Genomic DNA, 23496 nt, shown 5'->3' with positions numbered 1-23496 from the left:
GTCGCTCTCTCTCTTTCTCGCACGCGCACACGCGCGGCCGTTTGAGCCTTTGCCCCTTAATACTCTAAAGTGGAGTGTTTGAAAGGGCACGGTGAGGGTGCTGAGCAATGTGACTGGAGGACGCTCAGTTCAAATGTACCTGGAGAGGAGAAAGGCGGTCGGCGGGTGGGGGCCTCGCTCGGCGGCATGTAGGCGTCGGGCTTGGAAAGCGCGTCTTCAGCATCTTTGTCGTCGTGGTAACTGCCATCCTGAGAGCCGAGCAAGGGCTCCGCCTCCTCGCCGTTGTTGTCCTCCTCGTCGCTGCAGCCTTTGGGCTGGACCATGTAGACACCTTCGGGAGGGGCGTCTTCATCGTCGGCATCTTGGAGCTCGTGTTCCTGCTCGTCACCGCCCTCGTGCGCCGGCGGCTCGTCGCCGTACTCGCCGTTCACCCACTTTTCGATCGCCTCGCGTCTCTTCTGGTCCTCCTCCAGGCTCTGACTCAAACTCAGGCTCTCGCGGAAGTTGGTCTCGCTATCATCGTAGTGGGAACTGCCGCGCTCGCTGTTTTCAGCTATGCTCTGCTCGCCCTCCGCATTTTGCGAGCTACTGTCAAACACCACCTGCCGGCTCAGCTTGGCACAGATCGCGTTGAGTTTTAGGCCACCTTTCCTTTTGGCGGCCATCTTGGGTTTTCCTGAGGTCGTTTCAGTGCATAAACTCCTTTCAGCTGTTTGACGAGAAGGAAAACAGAAAAATAGCCGGTTAAGTGCCACGGGCAAACTGCGGGCTTCCTTGCAAACCTCACGGTCATAAACAACGTCGGATTTCAAATATCACAACGGAAAAACAACGGACATTGAATGGTAACCGCGCTATTAATAACCCCGCAAAGCACTTAAAAGAGCACAAGAGTGAGGACACCGAGATACTGTACATATCTTTCCAAGTGGCACCTCCACTGGCAGCTCAGGGTGGTGGAAAAAAAACAAGGAGAAAAGAGCAGTGGCAGCTGAAACCACAGACAGACATGTATCACCCCCCTCAACACCCCCCCCCCCCCCCAAAAGCTACCGGTACTACAGAACAAGCGAGCGACATAATCCTTCACATGACAGCGCGATAGACACACTGAAATGTTATCTTCACTCGCACCTCAAGAGGCTGTAGTCCGGTCTTGCCTCTGAGAGCGACGGGAGAGGGACACGGTTTTCAAACTCTTTGGAAGTGGAGTAAACCAAAAGACAACAAAATGTTCGTGTACTTATTCGGATTCAAAAAAAAAATCCATAAAAATAATTGAAAGCAAAGCATTCCAGCTCAGTGCCGTGGCCAAAATGTTGGCTTATGGTTCATTTTCAATGATTCAATGAGTGTCTTTTAACAAGAAATGACACAAAAATGTGACAAAACAAGGTAAGAAATTAGCGACTCTATGATTTAATTTTAAATCTATTCTGTACTTGCGAGACATTGACTCTGTATTGAAAAAGGCTCTGAATCAAGGGTGTCACACTCATTTTTGTCACGGGCGACGTTGTACTTACGGTTTCCCTTGGAAGGCCGTTATGAATTTTGGGAAACCATATAAATGTTTGATTCCCTCCACATATTACATACACAGCCTACAACAAATTGATGGATAACCAGTTTGAAAATCAGAAGTCAAGAATAACGACTGTTATTGTGGATTACGTATGACAATTAGAAATGTTGCCGTCTTTGATTTGCTTTTGCGGGCCACACAAGATGATGTGACGGGCCAGATCTGGCCCGCGGGCCTTGACTTTGACACCTGTGCTCTGAATGCTTTAAGAATGTCAGTGAAAAAGAAGAAAAAAATAAATAAATAAAAAGGAAACCTTTTGTTCCCACCACCTCAAACTTGATTGTGTCATTTCGAGCCGAAAGCCATGAAACAAACAGAAAGTCCCTTTGACTCAAAATCTGACAAAAGATATGAATCATTCCAGCCTCAACTGTACAAATAAACAAATGCTTACGAAGATAAGAAATTGGGTGCGAGCTGATGATCAAAAACATGACTCCGAGGGTGATTTGATGTGTGACGATCACACGTCATGCAAAAGCATGCAGCAAGTTAGGCGCGTTTGACGTGCGACATGGACGTACTGGATGCCCCCTCCGCCCGGATGGCCCCTCTGAACAATAGAGTGTGATAGAGTGCGCTTTGGGGCGGGAATGGGTGGCATTATTTTAACCCAAGTGGGGCTATCTTTATAACATGTCCTTTGATGAGGCAGGAACAGCTGCCTGTGGCATTCCACATCCCGAGCTGCCTTTTTAGGGCCGAAAGTGCACTCTGTTACCTTTCGCTTTATTTCCATTGCCACCCAAAGTTCACCTTGCGATGGCATTTTGCAGACTCTGACTCAAGGCCAGATTTTTTTTTTTAATCGAGGTTGTAAATAACGAAGGAGCAATGCGCCATTCGCGATATTTTTAAAAGTTGTGATAAATTTTTTTTCATTTCACGTAAAGCTCCGGCAACCGGCTGAAGGCGGCTATTTATTCGCGCGATGTTGACTCTGCATCTCGCCTGACAATAATATGCGCACAATTTCACCGGAGAGGAATGCATGATATCATAGGTTGCAAAGTTCTATCTTCAAGACTCAATTGACTTTCTCTAACAAGTGCGAGCCACTTCATTTTCCCTCGGCCATAAAACGCAACACAATCACGCGTGAGCCGTTGCCGGCATTATGTAAATCACGCCGGCGCAACATAAAATCCTGTTTTCATTTTCTTTTGCAAAGAATCATTAGAGGATATACCATTGGAGGGAGTGTACAAATCACCCCGTCAGCGGACAATGCAAGCGGCGCTCGCCACACATGCTTTCTCGGTTACTGTATTTACATTGCACACTTCCTCAGGGAAACAATGACTTCAGGAATGATGTCGTTTTGAGAGCTGGCGGGGGGTGGGGGGGGGGGCAAACGGCAACGGCACATTACGCCAACAAATTAGTGTGAGACAATTGCAAGCGGGGCTGAAAGGGTAACCTTTTAGAGGACGGCAATTTTTTTTTTGAAGGGGGGCAGAGGGCTGCTGGTGGTGGAGAAACAAAATCACCTGGAAAAACTATTAGGAAGTGGAAGACATAAATTTCCAACTTTTTTTTTTTTTTTTTTTTTTTTAGACCCCAAGGAAGATTGAGGTCATTTGAGTGTTGCAGTGGAAGTCCCCCCCACCCAACCCCCCTCCCCTTTCTTTTTACCGTGTTCAGTATTTCATGCTCTAACTACCTTATTCCTTTGCATTGCCATCTCTGGATCCTTGTAGAAAATGACCCCTGCACAGTTGTTTCTCTCCATGAGAGACTATTTATGTAGGATTTGCTTTTAACAACAAAGAACGTGAGCAGAACTTACTTAAAAGCCCCCAAGGAGGACGGCGTTAAGGTTGGATGCTTTATGGAAGCTGTCTCCACCATTATTTACGCTGAGGTTTCTGTCCGCAGCAGTTTTTTTTTTTTGCCCTTTGCTTACATTACAGATTGCTATGGTAACACTAAAGCTGTTTACCTCGAGTCGTTTGTGTGCATGATAGCGTACAATGATATCAAATCTAAAGGGACTGACATGAAAGCACAACTTTTCCCTGTGGGAGCGACTCCTCCACCTCCCGATGAGTCCACTAAGCGTTCTGCCTTATTAATGAATATCAAAAAGAAAAACAAGGCTGTCATGCGCATTGGACGTATTTACACTTTTGTTTTCCTCGGGTGTGCTAATTGTCAGTGAGCTGACAGCTCAGTCAGGATTGTGAGTTTGGAGAGAGAAAAAAAAAAGGGTTGAAGTCAAACACAGCATCTGATCCTAATTTTTCCAGTTGCTTATGTTAAGCGTGACACTATTTTTACTGGAAACAGCGCAGAGCAAAGAACAAGCACCGTTTCTTGTCTGTATAAGGCCAAAACCTGAGAAAAAAAAGGCAGGAAACATGTTTCGAATGGGCTTGGTTCCTTTTCAAGTTGAGTCAGAAAGTTCTTTTCGGGCCCTGCTTCTTTTCAGAGTCGCTCGACATTCTGCCGAGCCGACAATTGACTCTCCAAAGGTCCTGGTTTTTTTTTTTTTTTGGTTTTCTTTTTAATGTAGAGGCTCTGTTTGTGTGCCAGAATGATATCACACCCAATCAAGTGGCGTTTCAAATCCTAATAACGCTGTTGGAAGTGCATTATCTGTGTGAACGCGCGCAGACTGTAATCAAGGCGGCTTTCGGAGTCAAGGATGGGAGAATTTTAATGATGGCGGCGACGAGTCGGGTCACGGCTTTACCTCTGTCTGGGTTTATCCGGGTCCAATTATTATTATTATTATTATTTTTAATGTGCAACAAAGATGGTGTTATGGTGGGCAAACAAATCCAAAGAAATTAAATAAAAACACAAAATGCGTCATCTCTAGAAAGGCATTTTGTGACAGTTTCCGTCACTTTTTTTTTTCACATCCGCTACTAATTATCCATTTTCCTAATACGACATGTCTTCGATCGTCAACAATTCCATCTGGATTTTCTTGTGCGGGGCTGCTATCTAAACCCCTGCGGAGACAGTAAATCCATAGTTGAGTTTATTTGTGCGGCCGATGAGTTTTATCGTCTCAATAAGAGTGGTAGATGTTGAGGTCGATCCACTTTAGTGTCATGAACACGCCGAACGCGTTCGCCCCATAAAACCGTTACGGTATGTCTTGGTTGTCGATTCCCGCTGAGTTCCAATATGAATGATGCAGAGGCAAATAACTGAGCAATATCTGGACTTAATTAATACAAACAGCGTCTGTGAGATGAAGATTATTTTACATGATGCAACCGAGATTTGCTTTAGCTTAGAACTTTATGAACCTTTGGTGGTTGAATCAATCGGCGTGTACCAGTTGAACCTGGGCTGTGTGTTTGAGATTATGTGCGTGAGTGTGTGTGTGTGTGTGTGTGTGTGTGTGTGTCAGACAGAGCGTTTGAAATTGTTCTCCTCCGCGAGGAAGTCAAGCGGAAAGCCACCGATGGACGTGCGCCATGATGCCCGGACCCCAGCATCTGGCCCCTTTTCTCATTTTTATTACACAAGAATAACAATAAGCGAGGTCGTCAACCCCAGTGTGAGATTTTGCTACACTTTTCGAGGAGTCTGCGAAGCTGATGCCGGGAAATTTCCATTTTTCCGCATCCATATTTAATTGAGTTTTGTCCCAGTGGTGCGGAAATGATTTGTTTTTTGCTCTCTGTTCACTTGACTCCTCTTCGGAGTCGCTAACCCTGATTAAGACGTTCCCGTTAATTTCCCAGCGCACACCTTTTTTTTTTGTGCATTAATGGTTCTGATCGTCTAATTAAAACTTCTCAGCTCGGCTGCTGATCACCGCTCGTTGTGCCTCTGACCTGAAGTTTTAATTGCCGCATCAGAAGCGATAATAATTTTGAGGTTCTGATGATTAAAAACAATGCCATTGCCAACTAGATGATAGATGAAGATTAGGGGGTGGGCACATCGGAGGGGAAGTTTATGTGGAGTGGGGATTGAGAGACAAGGCTGTAAAGATGGCTGAGTACTTGCGGGCAGATTACAACCGGAGGTAGAAGGGGCTGGCGGAGCATATTGAGCCCCGCCAGCCCACCTGAGCCTCAGCGTCTTCCTGTAAGAAGCGCTTTAGTTGGTGCTGGGACGGCGCTCCCCCAACTCGAATGTAAATCCGCTCATTTTGGAGTTCCCTGGTTGCCGGAGTGCTTCAGTTTAATTTCACGAAAGACGATAATTGCAGAGTAGACACAATGATGACAAATATGACTGAGCGGAAATAGTCAGAATTGTTTTTTTGGTTTGGTGGAAAACCACCATCGCTATCAATTTAAAACATTTGGTTCCCTTTCTGTGTTTTTTTTTTTTTAAATCCTGGAGAAACCACGGGGTCAAATTTGGCCCCTATCAATTCTGCTACTCAAATGCTACCCTTAAATCCCAAAGGGTCAAATTTGGCCCTGATCCTAAATTAGGATTAAAGCATTAAATATGTGAAAAAAACATATATTTTGGTGTTCACTGAACATATATCAGTCATTTCATGTAAAATTCATCATTTTCCAAAGAAGAAAAGGGTTCTTGTGTTCTCCAGGGTTAAATTATGATTTCAATATCGACGCATGCATGCAGGCGGACTGCAACGTGCACGTGGTTCAAACATGTCCTCTTTGCACACACGCCCCTCACAGGCCCCTCTCGCGCACACATCTCTTTTATTAATAATCACATGCTCGGGCATCTGCCTCTTTATTTGATCTTTTTTCTTCAATTACCTCTCAAGAAAGCACTTATTGCTCTCAGTCCGAAATATGACCTTGCTCATTGCGTGCAATCTTTCCGAAAGGGCTACCCTTGAAGGGCCCCCGACTATTTCCTATAGGCACGGTCTACGAGCTACAATCACAAGCACTCGAGCCTTCGAGCGAAGCAAATAGGACGCTACGGGGCAATGGCAGAGACTAAAGTCAGAATCACACACTGGACGATGGACCGAAAACCCCGCCGCAAAAACAGTATGACAGTATGTTTGAAGTGAGAGAGGAAGAGGAAAAGACGTTGAACTTGAGGGCAAATCTACTAGGACAAATACAGCCTGGGACTTGATCCAAAAACGGAGTAATTACGGTCTTTTCCAGAGCGGAGGACACGCAGCCGAAAGTGGTTGAAGGGCGAAGAAAGGAGTGACGAGACCCATTGTGACAGCCGCACACCAACAGAGCCAACTTTTATGCCGCTCGCCGCTTTGGGTAATTCACGGGACACACGGCTAACTTGTTAATTTTGCAGACCAAATCTGGACTCGCAGCTGGAAGCACGGGATGACTTCACTTGTGACTGTTTCAATTTCACGAGTCCGGGCTTGAAATAAATACACAGTTGGCCCACATAGTTCAAACGCTTTTGCTGAGAATAGCAGGGGAAATTTATTCCTGCAGCTTTGTTTTGGACCTCAGCTTCCACGTTCACTTTCAAGACGTTCGCAGGGGTGCAATTTGATCAACCGAGCGCCACGGTAAATGAGCAGACAACTCCTGTGTGTGTGCGTGCGCGCGCGCGCGTGTGTGTGTGTGTCCCCCGGCCGTGGCGTGTGGCGCGGCAGCAAGGCATCGTGGGTAGTACAGTGGAGATGGGGGCTCAACGGTGCACCTCTCAAGGGCCCTTCAGCTAATATCTGTACAGATTAACTGCTTCACTTGTAGTTTGGTCACGGGGATCTCGCTTTGTCTTTGTGGCTTGTTGAGAGTGAGATGACGCTTGCGTGCGTGCGTGTCTGTGTGTGTTGTTACACACTTTCTGTTTGGATGGAAAAGAGAATTAGCGGCCGGTCGGAGAGGTCAGGTGACCTCGACTGACGCGTCACTGCGCGTCGTAATCTTTTGGGGTCACGTTTAATTCGATGCAATTCGGAGTTACACTGCTGAGTAAGTCAAATTACAAATTACACACACGCACACACACATACACACGCACACACTCTGTGTCAATCCTCCAGGGTAAACTCAGCACATGCCGCTCCATTAGTTATCAATTAAGTCTCCAAATCTCCACCTGGCATCACGCTCACAACAATGAAGATGACACACACACACACACACACACACACACACACACACAGACCATCATCATCCTCATCATGGCTCTCAACAGGAGGTTGAGGATGTTTTCTTTTTTTTGGGGGGGGGGGGCGGCATATTAGCGAGCGAATGAGCGCGTCGCATCGGCGTGCGTCGATGTGTGTTGGTGCAGGCAGCACTTTTGGCCGTGAAGTTAACCTTGACGTGAAGCCCTGTCAGGCCCAATAATGTCAATCAATGACATGCAAGCACTAATGTGAGGCCTAAAAAGCCGGCTGTTTAGATCTTTAGACATGCCCTCTTTCAGCAGCCTATGAATGGCGTTACAAGGAAATGAGCTGTGGCATTCCTCTAATAAGAGGCTGAAGACATTTTGACAGCAAATAAGGCACTCTGGCATAAAAATAAATACATCAGTGCGATCCCCGATGACTAACTCCAACTTTTCTTTTTTTCACCCCCACTGATTAAATCGATGTCACCCCGTTCAATGTTGCTTCGCTCTCTCCTATAATAATATTGTGCTAACTTTTTGGATGCCTGATGAAAATTTGATGAAACTTGTTTCTTTGTAGGACTGCGGGGAGGAAGTGAAGAGAAAGAGTCTTCCGGCTCGGGGGATTTCACAGACCCCCCCCCCCCCCCACCCCCATATGGCTGTGAGTCCCCCTCATAGATCCTTCATTTGTTGTCTTTTGCTTACGAGCAGGATGACGGCGTCAGTCGGATGTGCTCGTCGCGCAAGCCTGAGTGGTACGGGAATGAGCGCACCATGTATGGCTGCTGTGCGTACTCACCAGCCATATTATTGACAGGGATACGATCAAAGACTCAGCCTTTACAAAAGAACAAGAGTGTCATAGTTATTTCAGAGTAGGTGGATGATCGCGGGTTCAGTTTGCAGTATTTTAAAGCTGCGGGTCACATCATTAAACAAAAAAAAAAAAAAAACAACCAAAAACAACAACAACAATTTTTTAGCCAGAACTTCAATAGGAGGTGGAATCAAACATGGCAGTTTTCACCTGAAACAGGATCAATGTTCTTTCTGGGAGTTCAGTCGAATGAGGAATGTGCTGTGACTGCGTTTGAAGGTGTGATAAAACAACTTTTCAAAAAAGGGTTCAGGGGGGAAAAAAAAATGAAACAAGCAGAAATACTTGACGGGGGTGGGGGGGGGGGGTAGGGGAACGCTGTCTATTTTGGGTCTTAGTAAACTGAAGGAAGTACTGTTAAGTTGACTCAAACGAATGAATTACCTTTTTTTTTCTCAAATAAAAACCACAGAAACTACTTTAGCATTCTAAACCAAACCAACTTGCGTTTCCTGCATCTTCATGACACTTGTGAGAAGCCCTTCACTGAACTGTCACGCACAAGAACAAACCGCTGCTCTTCACACTGCGCAATACCGAAGCTTTCAAATATATTTTGACTTGTCCTCGCGACGGGGAAATCCTGAGCAGGCGAACGGCGCTCGGCCCACTGCATCCAGCTGCCCGTTTTACATCCCCGCGACATTGATATTCCGCTTATTATTATTTTAAAGTGAAAAACGGATACTCCGTTGAAGTGCAAATCTGATGAATTACAGGAGCAGATTGCCGCGATTAATTATTAAAACCTATTTTATAAATATTCAGGTCTGTCATGCATCTAATAATGAACGCTTTGGAGGAGGTTACTTCCCGTGTGCATCCTAATGTGTCAGAAAGATCACTTTTAATCACGTTTGTGTCAGCGAGCGCTGGGTTGGTTGACATAAAAAAAAAATTGGAAATCAAGGAAACTTCACTGCTTGATTCCTGTCCTCATGACTGCCTCTCAATTATTATTATTTTTTTTTACTCATTTCACACAGTGCCTCTTCCTCTTGTGTTTCGAATATTTCTGCGAGTGGCCCATGTGAGAAGGTGCTGAACACCTTTTCAGTTCCTCTTCTCTCATTTGAATGGAGAATAATGCATTGGCGGCACACTACCTTCTGGACACACCTAGTCCCAGTGCTCCTGCTGCCATATGCTGTGTTGATACATATTCATTACACTTTCCTCCCGTGTTGCTGTGCGATGAGGCTTAAATGAGACTGTCTCCGAACTTCAAATGGAAGGAGAGGTGGGGGGGGGGGGATTAAAAAAAAAAAAAGGTGTCGCGGATCCAAAGTTTGACTTGCTCCATCCCCTCCTGCTATGCCGCAGTCTTCCTCTCTTCTGCAAGGAGCGCGTCCGCACACTCAAGTTTTGAGAGGAAGGAACCCGGCAGGTTGTGTGACAGCCCCCCCCCCCCGCCCCACCCCACCCGCCAAAGGTCTTCAAGAAATAGTGACTGTCACTGTAGTGGGATGCGACTTTATTCACACGTTGCGAAACGACATCCAGGCTAAAAGTGGAACTGGATCTTTTATTATGCTATAGTCAAGGCTCAGGTGAAAAACAGGTTTGACTTTAGGCCCCTCGAGGCCGGGTTATACATTGACAACACCAGGTCATAAACTGCATGACTTTCTATTAGGGCTATTGAACTGGTGACTATTTTAAGAGTCAGTTATTCGATGGAGGCCTCGAATAATCATATAAAAATGATGTTGCACCAAAATGCAAAATCCCTCCCCCCCGCCACACACTGCTGCTTACGAACCAATTCTCGTTGGTTATTGGGTATTGCTTCATAATGAAACAAAAGCAGAAAACAATTCACCTGGGAGGGAGTGACGTACTGGCCAACGTTTTGGAAACTGGCAGCTACTTCTTGGTTATTGATTCATGCAAAGGGCTGCCTGCACCTCTGGGCTTCAGGTTCAATTACAGGTGATTCATATGATGGCTGCTGGGGTTTTTTTTCCATTAACTGATTACAGTTACAGTTTTGGTCTGTAATATGTCAGAAAATGCAGAATGCGAAAATGTGTAACACCGCTCTCCTAAATAAAATCGGATGTTTGAAGATGCCTTAAAATCGGATATGCCTATTTAAAATGAAAACCGGCTCTAAATGATGGACAGACTTTCAAAATAGCTGTCGAGGCATTTGATGGTTGATTAACTATCGATTAATTCATTCATTTTGACACCACAACTTCATCCCCCGGTGTATAAAGCAGATTATTTCATACGCTTATTGGTAAAATCAATCCAGTTCAAACACACGTTCATTCAAATTTTTAGACTGTACTTCAAATGCTGACGACACTACTCCGTAAGATGAAAAACTCAATTTTAATGACTTAGATGCGGACTAAGTATGTCCTACGAATTCGTTTCGTCCACTTGATTCCTTGTGTTATACAAGAGCAGTTGATGTATACGTCAGCCATTCATACCACTTTAGGCTACCGCAGTGTTAAGTTGTGACAAACCCAGTTCACGTCCTTGTGAATAACACAGACAGACTCATTCACACTCTTCTAGTCCAGACGAAAACACCCACAAAGACGGTAAATGACAGATTTGTCGCGCTTGAGTATTCCTCTTCTTAACCTCACGAGGCCGTGCTGGAGCCCATCCCGGCTGACTTTGGGCGAGAGGCCAGGGAAAAACCTGAACAAGTTACCCGCCGATTGCAACACTTAAGTATTTATCATGTTTAATTACTTAAATGCCACTGCACAACGTTGGCAACGCTCAACTCAATAGGCCTAGCCTGATTTTAAAGCACGCGTCTACCGTAGTTCTGGGGTGGCCTTGCGCCATCCTCGAGACTCCCTACCCGGCCTGTTTTCGATGTCTCCCTCTTCCGACACGCTTGATTCAAATGATCAGCTCATCAGCAAGCTTTGATAACGAACCTAATCGTTTGAATCAAGCGTGTTGGGAGGAGGGAGAAATGTAAAACAGGCCAGATTGGGGCCCTCGTGGACCACACTTGGGAGTCCCTGCTTCAGTTAGAGGTTACGGTTTTTCGTAGCTACAGATAAATGACACAATGTCATGCACCTAAGCCCTATATCTAAAGTCTGCATATGGCAGTCACACACACTTAAATACGCACACACACTTAAATACGCACACACACACACACACACACACACACACACACACACACACACACACACACACACGTGTAGCGCACCAAGATTAACACCGTCAGAGCTGCAGTGATACCCCATCATTATCTGCACACGGGGCCCTCCTTCGTAGCTCGCGTGCCCCTCTGTCCTCGACACTGCTTCTCTATGGCGGTAGTAATTACTAAAGTTAACATTTCTTGTTTCGCCGGTCCTCCAGCAATGATCCACTTCCACTATTATTTATTTGTTTCCTTATTTTTGACAGAGCTAAAGGTGCAGGCGTACGTGTTTGATGGCAGCACCTGTTAGCATGGAAGTGTGTGTGCGCGCGGTGTGTTTGTGTGTGTTTGCGCAAACGTGTGTGCGCGCACAATGTCATTGTATCATTATGAGATTACTTGGTGGCCAGCTGGTGTGCAATAAAATACACCATGTGCTATGCCAGATCCAGATCTTGGTGGACAAGGGGAGAGCGAGCCACCGCACTATTTGCTGTACTGTACAATGTTGGTGTACCAGGCAGCGATCACAGCGAGGACCCCTCCCGCAAGGGCCTTTTTTTCATTTCCAACAATTCTTCTACTCGTTGCCTTTCTTCTCCTCTCCCGCCGGAACGTTGGCATTATCAAAGGTGATCGCTTGCTAAGACGCATTTTCTCAAACGTCTTCTTACGCCAGCCATTTCCCTCGCCGCTCTCGGGTAAACGTCACTCATAAAACAGAAGGGGAGATTCGATAGCGAGATCAAAAAGGGAGGAAGGACAGCAAGGAGAGTAGGGAGATGAGGAGGAGGGTGGGGGGGGGGGGATGGAGACAAACGCGATCCTCCTCCCCACATCCACCAACAAGTGCTGAGGGTAATTTCTCCAAGCAAGGACTGTGTTTTCAAACGCAAATACAACAAACTGCCATGAGACATCAAAATGGGCGATTTTGACTTCAGAGGGTCTTTAGATGCTTCAGGAGATGTCAGAGTCGGGCCTTTGGGACAGAACAGTGAGAACAGGAGGCGCCAGGAGGCAGTTAACAACCAATACAGGAACCCTACCAGAAGGAAAGAAAGTCTCCTCCCAACCTGCCAAGTGCTACCAGCCCCGTTTGCACTCCACTTTGGTACAGTATCGTTTTCTCTTGTCAAAAGTTGTTGAGGGAACTGACATAACAAATGCGACCACTTTTTTTTTTCCCCTGTCACCCTTCTTCTGGTAGGGTTCCAACCAGTGGTAAAAGGACCTAAACGGACTGCAAACTATTTTTATCTCAATACGTGATGTGAATCAGTGGTCCCCAACCCACGGGCCGCGGACCGGTACCGGTCCGTGGGTCATTTGGTACCGGGCCGCACATAAAAAATGAAGAACTTCGATTACTTCTGTTTGATTTATTTTGGAATCTGAAAGATGTTTTACTTTGAAAGATTACCGGATTCTCTGTTTTTTGTCACTCTTGACGCAGGTCAAGGCGCGGCTTCTCGGTCACGTGATAGGTTACCGCTAAAATGAAACCTAGGAGCTAGCAAAATGAGTAAAAAAAACAAACGTCTTTGGAAAGTTTCTTTAGGAAGTGGAAAAGGCCCAGCCAGGAGACAGAAGAGGAGCCGACGACTTTCAAAAAAAAGAAGGCTACATTTAATAGACAGTAGTAGGAGTCCAACTTCAAATACAGATTTGTCTCAATGGGACATTCCCATGGACCAAACCCCTCTGCATGATATGTGGCGATGGCGAGTCGTATTTTTCATGCACTTTGTATTTGCATTGTATCTTATTTTGAAGGCACGTTTAAACATTACCATAGCGTCCAGAGAGTGTTGCGGTCAGATAGGACGTTCCTCGTGTCATGATTCGTGTTTATTATTATGTTACAAAAATAGCACAGTTTTCATGCAGGTCGTATCGTATTATTTTGTTGTATTTCTCCGGCCCGTCGCTGAAAATATTGTCTGACATTGAACCGGTCCGTGGGGCAAAAAAGGTTGGGGACCGCTGATGTAAATGATGCCAAACGATCGTCGTCTGGCCGACGCACCCCACAGTGGAAACACAAGTCAGATCAGGGTTCATCATTCCAAACCATACGTCGGAAAAGTGTCTGTTGAATGGTGACTTCAGGTGCGCAGTAAACCGGAGCGCCCTTGTGAGCGAAAAGGAGAAAATCAACAGGGCCCATCGACTGTTGTGTGCCTACTATTCAGTGAGCTGTTAGAATAGTGACAGAGCCAATATATATTCCTTCAACAGGTACTGGGACACTCTGGGAAACTCATTCCCCTTTCATTTGGCTGACTTGGAAGGAGACTGGGCCGGCTCATCTTCAAACGGCCCTCTTTTCGCAAAACACGCCACGGGGGTGGGCCGAGGAGATCGGCAGAGCTGCCCGGTGAGGCAGCAGTCAGAGGAGATTGCGTTCAGTGTAAATCAGCTTGAGGGAAGAAAAAGAGGCAAAAAGACAAGCAAGCATCGGCTCTGCTATATGAGTTTAGCTCGCAGGAGAGTTAGCGCGTGAGTTACGGCGAGCAAAAGGCTGAGGGACGCTGTATTTATGAGGGGACTGAGTGAGTGTTAAATCCCCAGTAAGAAATAAAGTTGTCCCTGGGCGAACAGGGGAAACATTTCACTCAGTCACTCAGAGGTGGCTTAAAATTAAAAAAAAAGTACTATCCTCTTTCCACAGGAACCCCCTTTCCTTGTTTCTCAAATTGTTTCCTTGCTTCAAACTGCCATAGATCACATCCAAGTGAATTGAATTCAACAATTTGAATAGAGAGGTAATATCCCCCTTGTGACGAATAATTCGGGAAGTCATGAGCCAAGAAAAAAGAAAATGAATCAAAAACTACACGTCGTGGCTGACTGAGAAATTGGCTTATGTGGGGCAGCCAAAGCACACAGTGCACTTGTTGCAGTGCAAGAGGTCGTCCAAGAAAGGTTTTCCACTGTGGTTCAAACAGGAAAGGTCTTTTTTTTTCTTCTTTTTTTTTTCCCCTCCCCCTCTATTATTTGACATTATCCCGAACAGTATATAACATATGCGACACCAATGTTGCAGTGTTTTCCCTAAATTGTAACTCCGTGTCATAAACTTCCTTTTGAAGTTGAGTTCAAAGGCCAAGAAAAAGGCACGTGGCCAACGGAAAAGGAAGAGCCTCACTTTACACTCGGTGCACATCTCAAATCCGACTCAACCTTCTTTGCGCAGCCCCCGGGCGGCAGTCGTGACAATTATGACTTAAAAAGGCTATATTTTTACATTAACTTAAAAGGCTATAACTTTTTTTTCCCCTTTCTTTTTTTTTTTTCCTTCCCCTCCAGCCTGTGCGGCCTCACTTACCCTAAGTATCTTCATAAATCACCGCTTACTGTTAACATGTACTCCACAATTCAGTCATCAATCTCCTACCAGGTCAGAGTGAAAACAGAGGGGGAAATGTCTGCTTAGTACAATGTCTCTCGGGTGAATGCAGCTACCACCACCCACTGCTCTCACACACACACACACACACAAAGTTAAATAACAAACACGCGCTGGCGCACAGCAACCAGAGCAGCCCCGTGGGACACGGGAGGGGTTTCGAGATCGTCATGGTAACACAATCCAAATTCAATTCTGACTTCACCTTTCACTCAGGAAGCCGCTGCCTTGTCTGTCTGTTTGTTTATTTATCTTCTAATTTATCCAACAAAACAAATAAGTGTGATTCCAAAAAGTTCACCGACTTGTGTCTTCACCTCATCTTGACTTGTGCGGACCACAGCGTGGCGGCAGGCCGGGGGTGGGGAGGGGGCATGTAAATCTGTGTTTACGCTTAGTGACGGCGTGTTTATTTAAGCAAAAGAAAATAGAAATTGTACGCAAGGAGGCTTCGCTCCCCTCCGCGACGGCGAGGACAGGACTCTTGAGCCCCGTGCAGACGGTGTTTACATGCGCAGAGTGGAAAATCCCTCAGATGACAAACCTCTCCATCACATCTGCGTCTCAACCGCCAAATCAATCTCCACACTGCAAATTATTTCAATGTCGCATCCGAAAAAAAAAAAGAAAGAAAAAAAAAAGCACACATCTGCACTTGACATTAGCGCAGCGGTGTTTAAGGTGCTTTTGAATCATTTCCCCTTTTAGCCTGTGCAACGGTGTACTTACAGTAGGCCGTGTATTGATGTAGCCTTTAATCATCACCGCTGCTCGAATAGGGGCTTCATAAAATATCAAATGCATTTGCAATAAAGCTAAATAATATATAATTAGTGGTGGATGGAGTAGTAATCCTTTACTTGAGCAGAAAACCAGCATGTTAAAATATTTTATTTGAGGTTCAACTCCTAAAAAGGCAAAGTCAAGGTAAATTGCTGCGTATTGAGAACTACATTTAAACTGCACTGTGGTTGTTCCACTTTCTCCTGCAAGCTCCTTACGAACCCTGACCCTTCACTCGAGTTGCCTGTTTTTGTTGTCTCCTTTCTTTGTCTCTTTTTTGCTCTCGGAAACCAGATTTGAATTTCGAGAAATCAATTGTAAATGACAAAAAAAAAAAAATCACGTGTAAAGTTTTTGTGACGAAAATTACAGAGCAAAAAGTTCTCCCGCGGTGAAATGTTTCATCGACAGACAGTTTGCACAAGTTATTAAAACATGTCACTTCCACAGAACAAGTGTTAAAAACCAGAACAACTACTTTGGAACGGTAAAGAATGATAGTTCCTTTCCAGCGGGACAAAACTTTGAACAAAGTTATCGAATTGAATTGAAGTCAACTGAAGTCGTGATGAAGTCAATGGAAGTCGAGATGGAAAAGTGCATCACCCTCATCGTCATCCTCATCGTGAAAAGAGCAATTGCAAACAAGCCTTGACACCTGTTCTCTACGCACTTCCACACCATCAACGCCAGCTGCAACTAGTAGCACGGCGGTTCACCTCGAGGTTGTGTGTGTGTGTGTTTTGCCTGTGAGGGGAGGGGGTGAGGGAAGCGGGCGGGGGTCATAGAGGGAGGGGGTGGGGGGGGGGGGGGTTGGTTGCAGGTGTGTGAGAGTCTTACCTGGCAGCGGACCGCCCTCCGCGCTCTGCCTCACCTCTCCCTCCTGCCCTGGAAGGATTCTCTCCACAAAACAAGGCATTTTCTCCTCAAGTGCTGAGCGCCGGGGCTCTGCTCTCTCTCTCCCTCCCTCTCTCCTTCACACTCTTCTCCTCTTTCCCACTCTGTGCTCCTCATCCTCCTCCTACTCCTCCTCTCTCACTGTCTGCCTCCACTCCCCCTCCTCCCCCTCCTCCTCCTCCTCTGAGCACAGATGTCGAAGCTGCGCAAGTGTACCCACTTTACCGGTAGGGGTCCTTCATCGCTTTTCTTCACCCCACAGACATATGAGGAACAGTGTGCGCACGTACGCACACACACACAGAGACACAGGAAGAGCGAGCCACTTAACGGATGCCCCCCCCCACCCCCTCCCGTCACTGCTACAATGAGAACCCTGCGCTGAACAGCAAGACTGCTGAGTTTGCCTGTGTGCGCGCGTGTGTGTGTGTGTGTGAGAGAGAGAGAGAGAGAGACAGGTGTAAAGTGGGTGATTTGCTCAGGGAGCTGGCCCTCGGGCCTTTTCAGTCCTGTTGGACTTGGCTCCTGGCCCCTCAAGTGTGTGGTACTGTTGTCGGACTCTCTCTCTCTCTCTCTCTCTCTCGCTCTCTCGTTCGCTCTCACACACACTCAGACAAACACACATTCACACAGCAAGGCAGAGTTACAGTGCGACAGCAGCTGCTGAAAGGGAAGGGGTGGTGGAGGGGGTGAATGTGGGGGTTTCTGGACACACAAATTTCCACTCAAACACAACACAGGCCATCAACTGTTTTGTGCTGCTGTTAACAGTGATAACACTTGCTTTGTGCCCTATGTGCGTGCGTGTGCGTGTGTGCGACTGCGTGTGTGCGCATAAGCACACAAAACACACCATGGGTGCCTGCTGGCGCTCATATTTCAGCTCTAACAGGAGTTTTTTTTTTTTTTTTTAAAGAGAAAGCGGTGCTCATTGACACCGGCATGTTAAATTTGAAGTCTCTCAGCTAGTCTGCGGTGGGGAATTTCTAGTTTCTCTCCTACTTGAGGGTCACTTTTCACATCGTAATATCAATACTGGAGCATTATGAGCTGTCCCGCCGAAGGAGCGTCATCTCTTGTGTTTGTCTTCGAACAAGGGCACAATCCCCAGAGGATAATAAGTTTGAATGTGACTGTCAAGAAGTCTAAACAAGCCCGTGTTTGCCTTGCGTGCGCTGCATCTTGTTAACGCCAAATTTAACGTGTTTGCTTTAAAAACATCACGCAGGGGAAAGGGAAGAAAAAAAAAAGATTCTTAAAGACTCGACAAAGGGGTGCAATGTCTCATTAGCAGAAGAATGGCATAGCACGTTTGTCAGATTCTGCTTCGGCGATAAGAAGGGACTGAGGTGAAGGCAGGCGGGAACTTTATCCCGCTCACGTTATTATTTTTGTTTTATCAAATATTGCTCAAGGTGTAAAGACGCTTTATCACGCAGAAAGCGCTGATCACATCAGGCTGGCACGCCATTAAAATATCAGAAGTGTCATTATCAGGTCAAAGTTTGTCTGAGGACTTGTTTTGCTATTTATTGCCGCCAAGAACAGGATAAGGTATCTGCAGTCAAGATTCGATATCCTGGACACGCTCTCATTTGAACAAAGGGTGGATCACCTTTATTTGAATGAAACAAAGCCCTCTAATGACACCAAAAAAAAAATATTGTGGGCAGCAGTTGACGGATGAAGCTTAACGCCCTGTTAGACGACTTTCCAAACACTGACAGAGTGTCATACTCTCACGCAAAAAAGGATGTGAAAAGAGCAGAACACGGATGTTGAATTAAGTGCGGACTTGCACTTCTCGCTTTGGAAGCGGGGCTGAACGCAAACACCTTTTTTAGCCGAATGACGGGAAATAATTGCTATTTACAACAACAACAAAAAAATAGTGCATGCTGGGGAAGTATATAGACGGCAGAGGTGGTATCGGGTGATGGAGGAGCAGCACGAGGACAAGTAAAACATCCCTTAAATAGACTACAAATGAAGTCACTTAACACCCACTCGCCTCCCTCGCCACCCTCTGCTTCTGCGTGTCTTCAACAGAAAAAAAAAGTCTGTTTGACTATCTAGCACTCAGGTTCATGCTTGTCTTTTGCTTTTTTTTTTTTTCCTCTCCCCCGTCTAAACAGCCACCTCGCCTGTCACGGCACAGGAACGGGCGTATTCCCCTTAAATTGCTCCTTTTGACAAGTGATCTGTAAATAAAGCCGGATCCTCAACTTCCCGCTGTCTGTCGCTGCTGCACTTTCTCTCGGTTCTGATCTTTGCGCCCCCCGCCCAAAAAAAACAACTCTACACTCCACATGAAGGTGTCCCTGTGACCCATCCCCCTGTGCATGCACACGCTCACACACAAACAATCATAGGCACACATTTACACCATACCCACCTACCCCACCCCCCAACTCCATTCCCCATGCCTCTATAAAAACACAAATATGCTATAACTCAGCCAGCGCTGCCACATAGCCTCCATCTTGCCCCGCACCGAAGGGACGGTGGGGGGAGCGTTTGGGGTAGGGTGGGAGGGGGCAGGGGGGAGGTGGGGCAGGCCTTTCGGGAAGGTCACCAACAAATGGTTTTCCGATTCACTGCCCCTGAAATAATTTTGTGTATTAAAACCTGAATCTGCACTTTCTGGCCTGAAAGCTTTTCTAATTATTGCCGTGTCCTTGGGACAGACACAGATCCTTCACACGCCGGGGGAAACAAGCTATAGAGCAAAGCGGCAGAGCCTCAAACACCCCCCTCGGCCGCACTCCCTCCCTGCGCCTATCCCTCCATCACCCCCACCTTCCTCTCCCCGCTTTACAGCCGACCCCCTCCCTCCCCAATCTGTTTTCAAAGCGTGTCTGTCCTTTATTAAATTGTTTTCTTTTCCACATTATCAGTTGCCATGGAGACCCCATCTCTCGGATTATTTGAATTTCATTATATCTATTGATTTGGGAGCATTTCATCTTTTTTATTGTTTTTCTGTCAATTTTCGAAACGAATAACCATCTAATTTGCGTCAGCGCTGATTATGTTCGTCCCTCAATAGAGGTCGGCAGCTGCGCCGGGGAAACAAATCAATGGAAAAACATCATAAAACTCGAAAGTACAATCAACCGGGATATGGGTGACATTCTGTGGTTGCTGAAACGAAGTCATCAAAAAATATATACTTTTTTTTGTTTTGTCCCCCCCCCCCCCCCTCCACCCCCTCTCCTCGCGCCTCTGCATGTGCGTGTCGGGGGTGTGGTGAAGAGGACACATATGTGTCTGAGCGGCTATATTATGATATCACACTATGGTAAATTTCCATACTGATAGCAGCCCCTCCCTGCCGGACTAAAACAAAAAAAAAGAAAAAAAAAGACATGCTTACTGTATCTAAATAATTTATGCAATTTTAGCATTTATATATAAATTTTTTAATAAGCTGCTTGGAGCAAAGTGGCCATTAACAAAACACACAGCTGTCCAATGGGCTAAGCCCAGCAGATCAATTGCGCTTTTTATGACATGATAAAATGCTTTTAAAGCAATTTAGGCAAATATGGAAAAAATGACTTCATGTGCTTCATTTATTCATAAGGACGTGAATTGGGAAAAGAAAAATAAAAGTCTAACAATAGCAAGACAGGAGTGATCGTCCCGGTCCTAACCGGAACGGACTTGCTGCCCTCTCCACAAGGACATAAAGTTTCATTACCGATGCACGCAGTCAAAGGCAATTTAGCAAACACAGGGCACAAAACAAAACATCAGCATATTGCAAGTGTTCCTGTATTAAGCGGACCTTGCATGTTGTTTTTCAATTTTTATTCATTTTTGTGGGGCAGGGTGTCGGGTGATGGATTTTTTCCTCCCCCTGCCCGGTGTCACCCTGACCCAAAGCCAAGGGGAGGCGGAGGCGGAGGAGGAGGAGGAGGCCTCGGTGACAGCGACGTGCTCTTCCGGGCCAGCAAAGCCCATCCTGACCACGTGCCAAACGTTGGCGCCTCGCAGCCCAGCCCAACAACTGTGCCCAACGCAGCAAGACAACAGGCCTGCGCAATATTTCACTTGATCCGATCATTTAGCATTTTGGTGTCGGGCGCACATGCGCGCGTTTAAATGCACCACGAGCATTGATGGGGCAGAGTGAGGAAGGAGGGGGGGTAGGTCAGGCAGGGCCATTTGGAGGCTAATCTTGTTTCAAAGCATCCTCTCTTCATGTGCCAACAATGTGCCGCAGCAGCCCCACCAAACGCTGCTGTTGAAGGCCCCATGTTTGCAACACATGTCAACATTTGACAAAGCATTACTCCACCGCCCCCCCCCCTCCCCTACAATATTCTCCAGCGCAGGCCTTTGAAATGAATGCGCTAACAAATGAGCTTTTTATGTTTATTTGTGCGTGGGTGAGTCAGAGGGGAGCAAAAGGCATATCTCCTTTTATAAGGCAACGGTTCTCAACTGAAAACAACCAGCCCCAGACACAAAAAAAGAGGAAGAGAGGAGAGAAAGAATGTTTTGGGAGGTGCGAGCGCAAAACATGGCAGGAACACGGGCGACAGGATAAACGCTATTTTAATGCGGCAGCTAAGAAGCGTCAGACAGTAATTACAGACTTGCCCCGGCCGTGACAAAAGTCTGCAGACCGCGTTTGGCACTGCAAGGTGTGCGACGCCGTTGTCAGCGCCTCGCACAAAAAGGTACGAATCTCAGATCCATATTAGACCTTGGTGACAAGAGCGGAAATGAGCATTGCTGCTTTCCGCAAGCATGCGTTTAGACCGCTTAAGAATAATTCCTGACAGTGTTATCATGCTGGGGTGAAAGTTTTACTTGGGCGAGTCAAGTTTTTGTTTTGTTTTTTGTTCGCAACCCTGGCAGTTTGGGCTTTCCACTCCTCGACCTGCAAAGATAACATGCCCGTGACCCAAACAAAACATTCGCACATGTTAGCGTTTGCGTGTCTCGTCCGACTCCGTCCCAAGCGCTTATTTGAAGAAACTTGATGCGATGGCAGGTTTGCTCAGCAAAGCGGTTGATTCTTCCGTTTGGTGATGACGTGTTGTCATGTCATAAACGAGGCCGCCTCCAGCGTCGAAAACACACAAACTTTCTCCTTATCCGGTCAAGCGCAGTAAAAAAAAAACACGTCGATGTCCGAGCATCTAAAAAGCACAATTACAGAGGACCTCGACTGAATAATTTAAAGAGTATAATTATTGACCTCTATCTGAATTCCTCTGAAAGCTACATTAAGATATAGAAAAGCACTGGAGGTGGAAGTGGAACCGAGGGGAAGTGTGTCTCCCCAGGCCTCCCTAATGCACTCTCCTGCTGTACTCTGACTTCCTGTGGACCCCTAATGTGCCCGCTGCTCGCTGGCCTGATGAAGACTGAAGTTAATGAGGCCCCTGTTTCTGAAATGAAGAATCACTAAACCCATCAACATGCATTACTATCAAGCCGCCAGCCCCCACAAAACCACGCGTTTTGCATGTCCGCAAACACGCACGCGCGCGCACGCAATGCCAACGTGACTGTCGCTCATCAACACACGCGGCGGACGCGAATGCCACCCGTTCTGCGCACCCATAGCCTTCTTTCTTCATTTTCGTCCCACCTTGGGTTTTGGTCGACTGAGCTGGCCTGAGGAGAGGGCGGGGGGTCGCGGGAGAGGGTGGGCTTTTTTTGTGTTGTTCGGTGGGGCTGCGTGAGGGTTAACTGTCCCTCAGGGGGCTATCAGTGGACCGGACAGCCGTCACTGCTGGTGTCCCCGCTTCTTAATTGACAACCCGGCTCTGACAGATTAACAGCCAGTCAAGAGGAATCCGTGGCCCGGGACACAATTCAAATAATCACTTTTCTCAAATTTGCCTGTTTGTGTGTGTTGACTGGAGATAAAGTACGAGTATAAAGTAGGAGAGCGTGAGCGTTTGTGTGCTCGTGGGTCGACTTGGGGTGGGGGGCGGGAAGTGGGGGCAGAGGGAGCAGCGGCAGACTTTGGGGAGGATATAGCAAGATGAGACCTTTTTAATTAAAAGAAAATATTTATGTTTGCATACTATCGGGCGGGGGGGGGGTTGGATCCTGGGACAATTCTGGGAAAACTTGTCATTTCATGGCTTGATTTTGAGTATTTCACATCCCCGTTGCGGGGATGCATTTTTAATATCTCAATTAAGGTGCACCTTTTGGGAGTGAAGCTCGACAACTACAATCGTAAACGACAACCCGGAGACTGGAGAAATTCAGATTTGTTTTCTTCCCCCCACCCGCATGCGTTCTATTGTCCGACTCTGAACGATTTGAAGAGTTACTCCATCGAGGACTGGCGGCTGTCACTTGCGTTTCAATGTGGAAGGACAGAAGTTGCCCTGAAATAATTAGGCGACTTCTGCAACATCCTGAATGCCAAGGACAGGTGGATTAAAGTATTAAAACAATCGCATTTCGGTCTTGAAATAGTCCTGCGCACGACTCAACGGCGTGCGCATCCGTTCAAGTTCAGCTGGCGGCTCCATAACGCCACGGGAGAGGGATGTGGGGGGGGGGGGGGGGTGGCGGGGGGGGGGGGCAATCCCATTAGCTATGTACATGCATCTCAACAGACCTGCGGGAAACGTGAGCAAATCTCACTGATGATTATCCCCCCCCCCCCGCCTCACCCCCGAGCTCTCACATGATAAAACATTATCGACAGTCTGCCCTAATTTGGGGTTACGCGGCTTTGCAAATTTGGTGCTTTCCAACACGCAACAGTGTGTTTATTGTCATGGAATTGAAGGAGCAAGCGGCGGAGAACAACGTGACCG

The 23496-nt window shown here is 46.6% G+C and overlaps 1 protein-coding gene across 9 annotated transcripts in view; it reads right to left on the bottom strand.

Annotated features, from left to right (window-relative positions):
• Positions 1–23496, bottom strand: part of casz1 (castor zinc finger 1) — a 197447-nt gene that overhangs the window by 44899 nt on the left and 129052 nt on the right. For 5 of the 9 annotated variants that reach the window (XM_086109314.1, XM_086109369.1, XM_086109321.1 and 2 more), the window contains exons 1-2: positions 16640–17014; positions 140–709 (exon numbers count right to left, since the gene is read on the bottom strand). In XM_086109314.1, coding sequence (XP_085965440.1) covers positions 140–709; positions 16640–16718 — 649 coding nt within the window. In that variant the 5' untranslated portion in view covers positions 16719–17014. Of the gene's footprint in view, positions 1–139; positions 710–16639; positions 17015–23496 lie in introns of those variants that run through there. The other 4 variants (XM_086109352.1, XM_086109362.1, XM_086109345.1 and 1 more) reach the window with 2 other exon arrangements.

Source organism: Hippocampus guttulatus, chromosome 1 (assembly GCF_054856545.1).
Source record: "Hippocampus guttulatus isolate MCC_2025c chromosome 1, RoL_Hgut_1.0, whole genome shotgun sequence".
Taxonomy (NCBI): Eukaryota; Metazoa; Chordata; class Actinopteri; order Syngnathiformes; family Syngnathidae; genus Hippocampus; species Hippocampus guttulatus.
The sequence above is the reverse complement of the archived record's forward strand: the minus strand, read 5'-3'. Positions and strand labels throughout refer to the sequence as shown.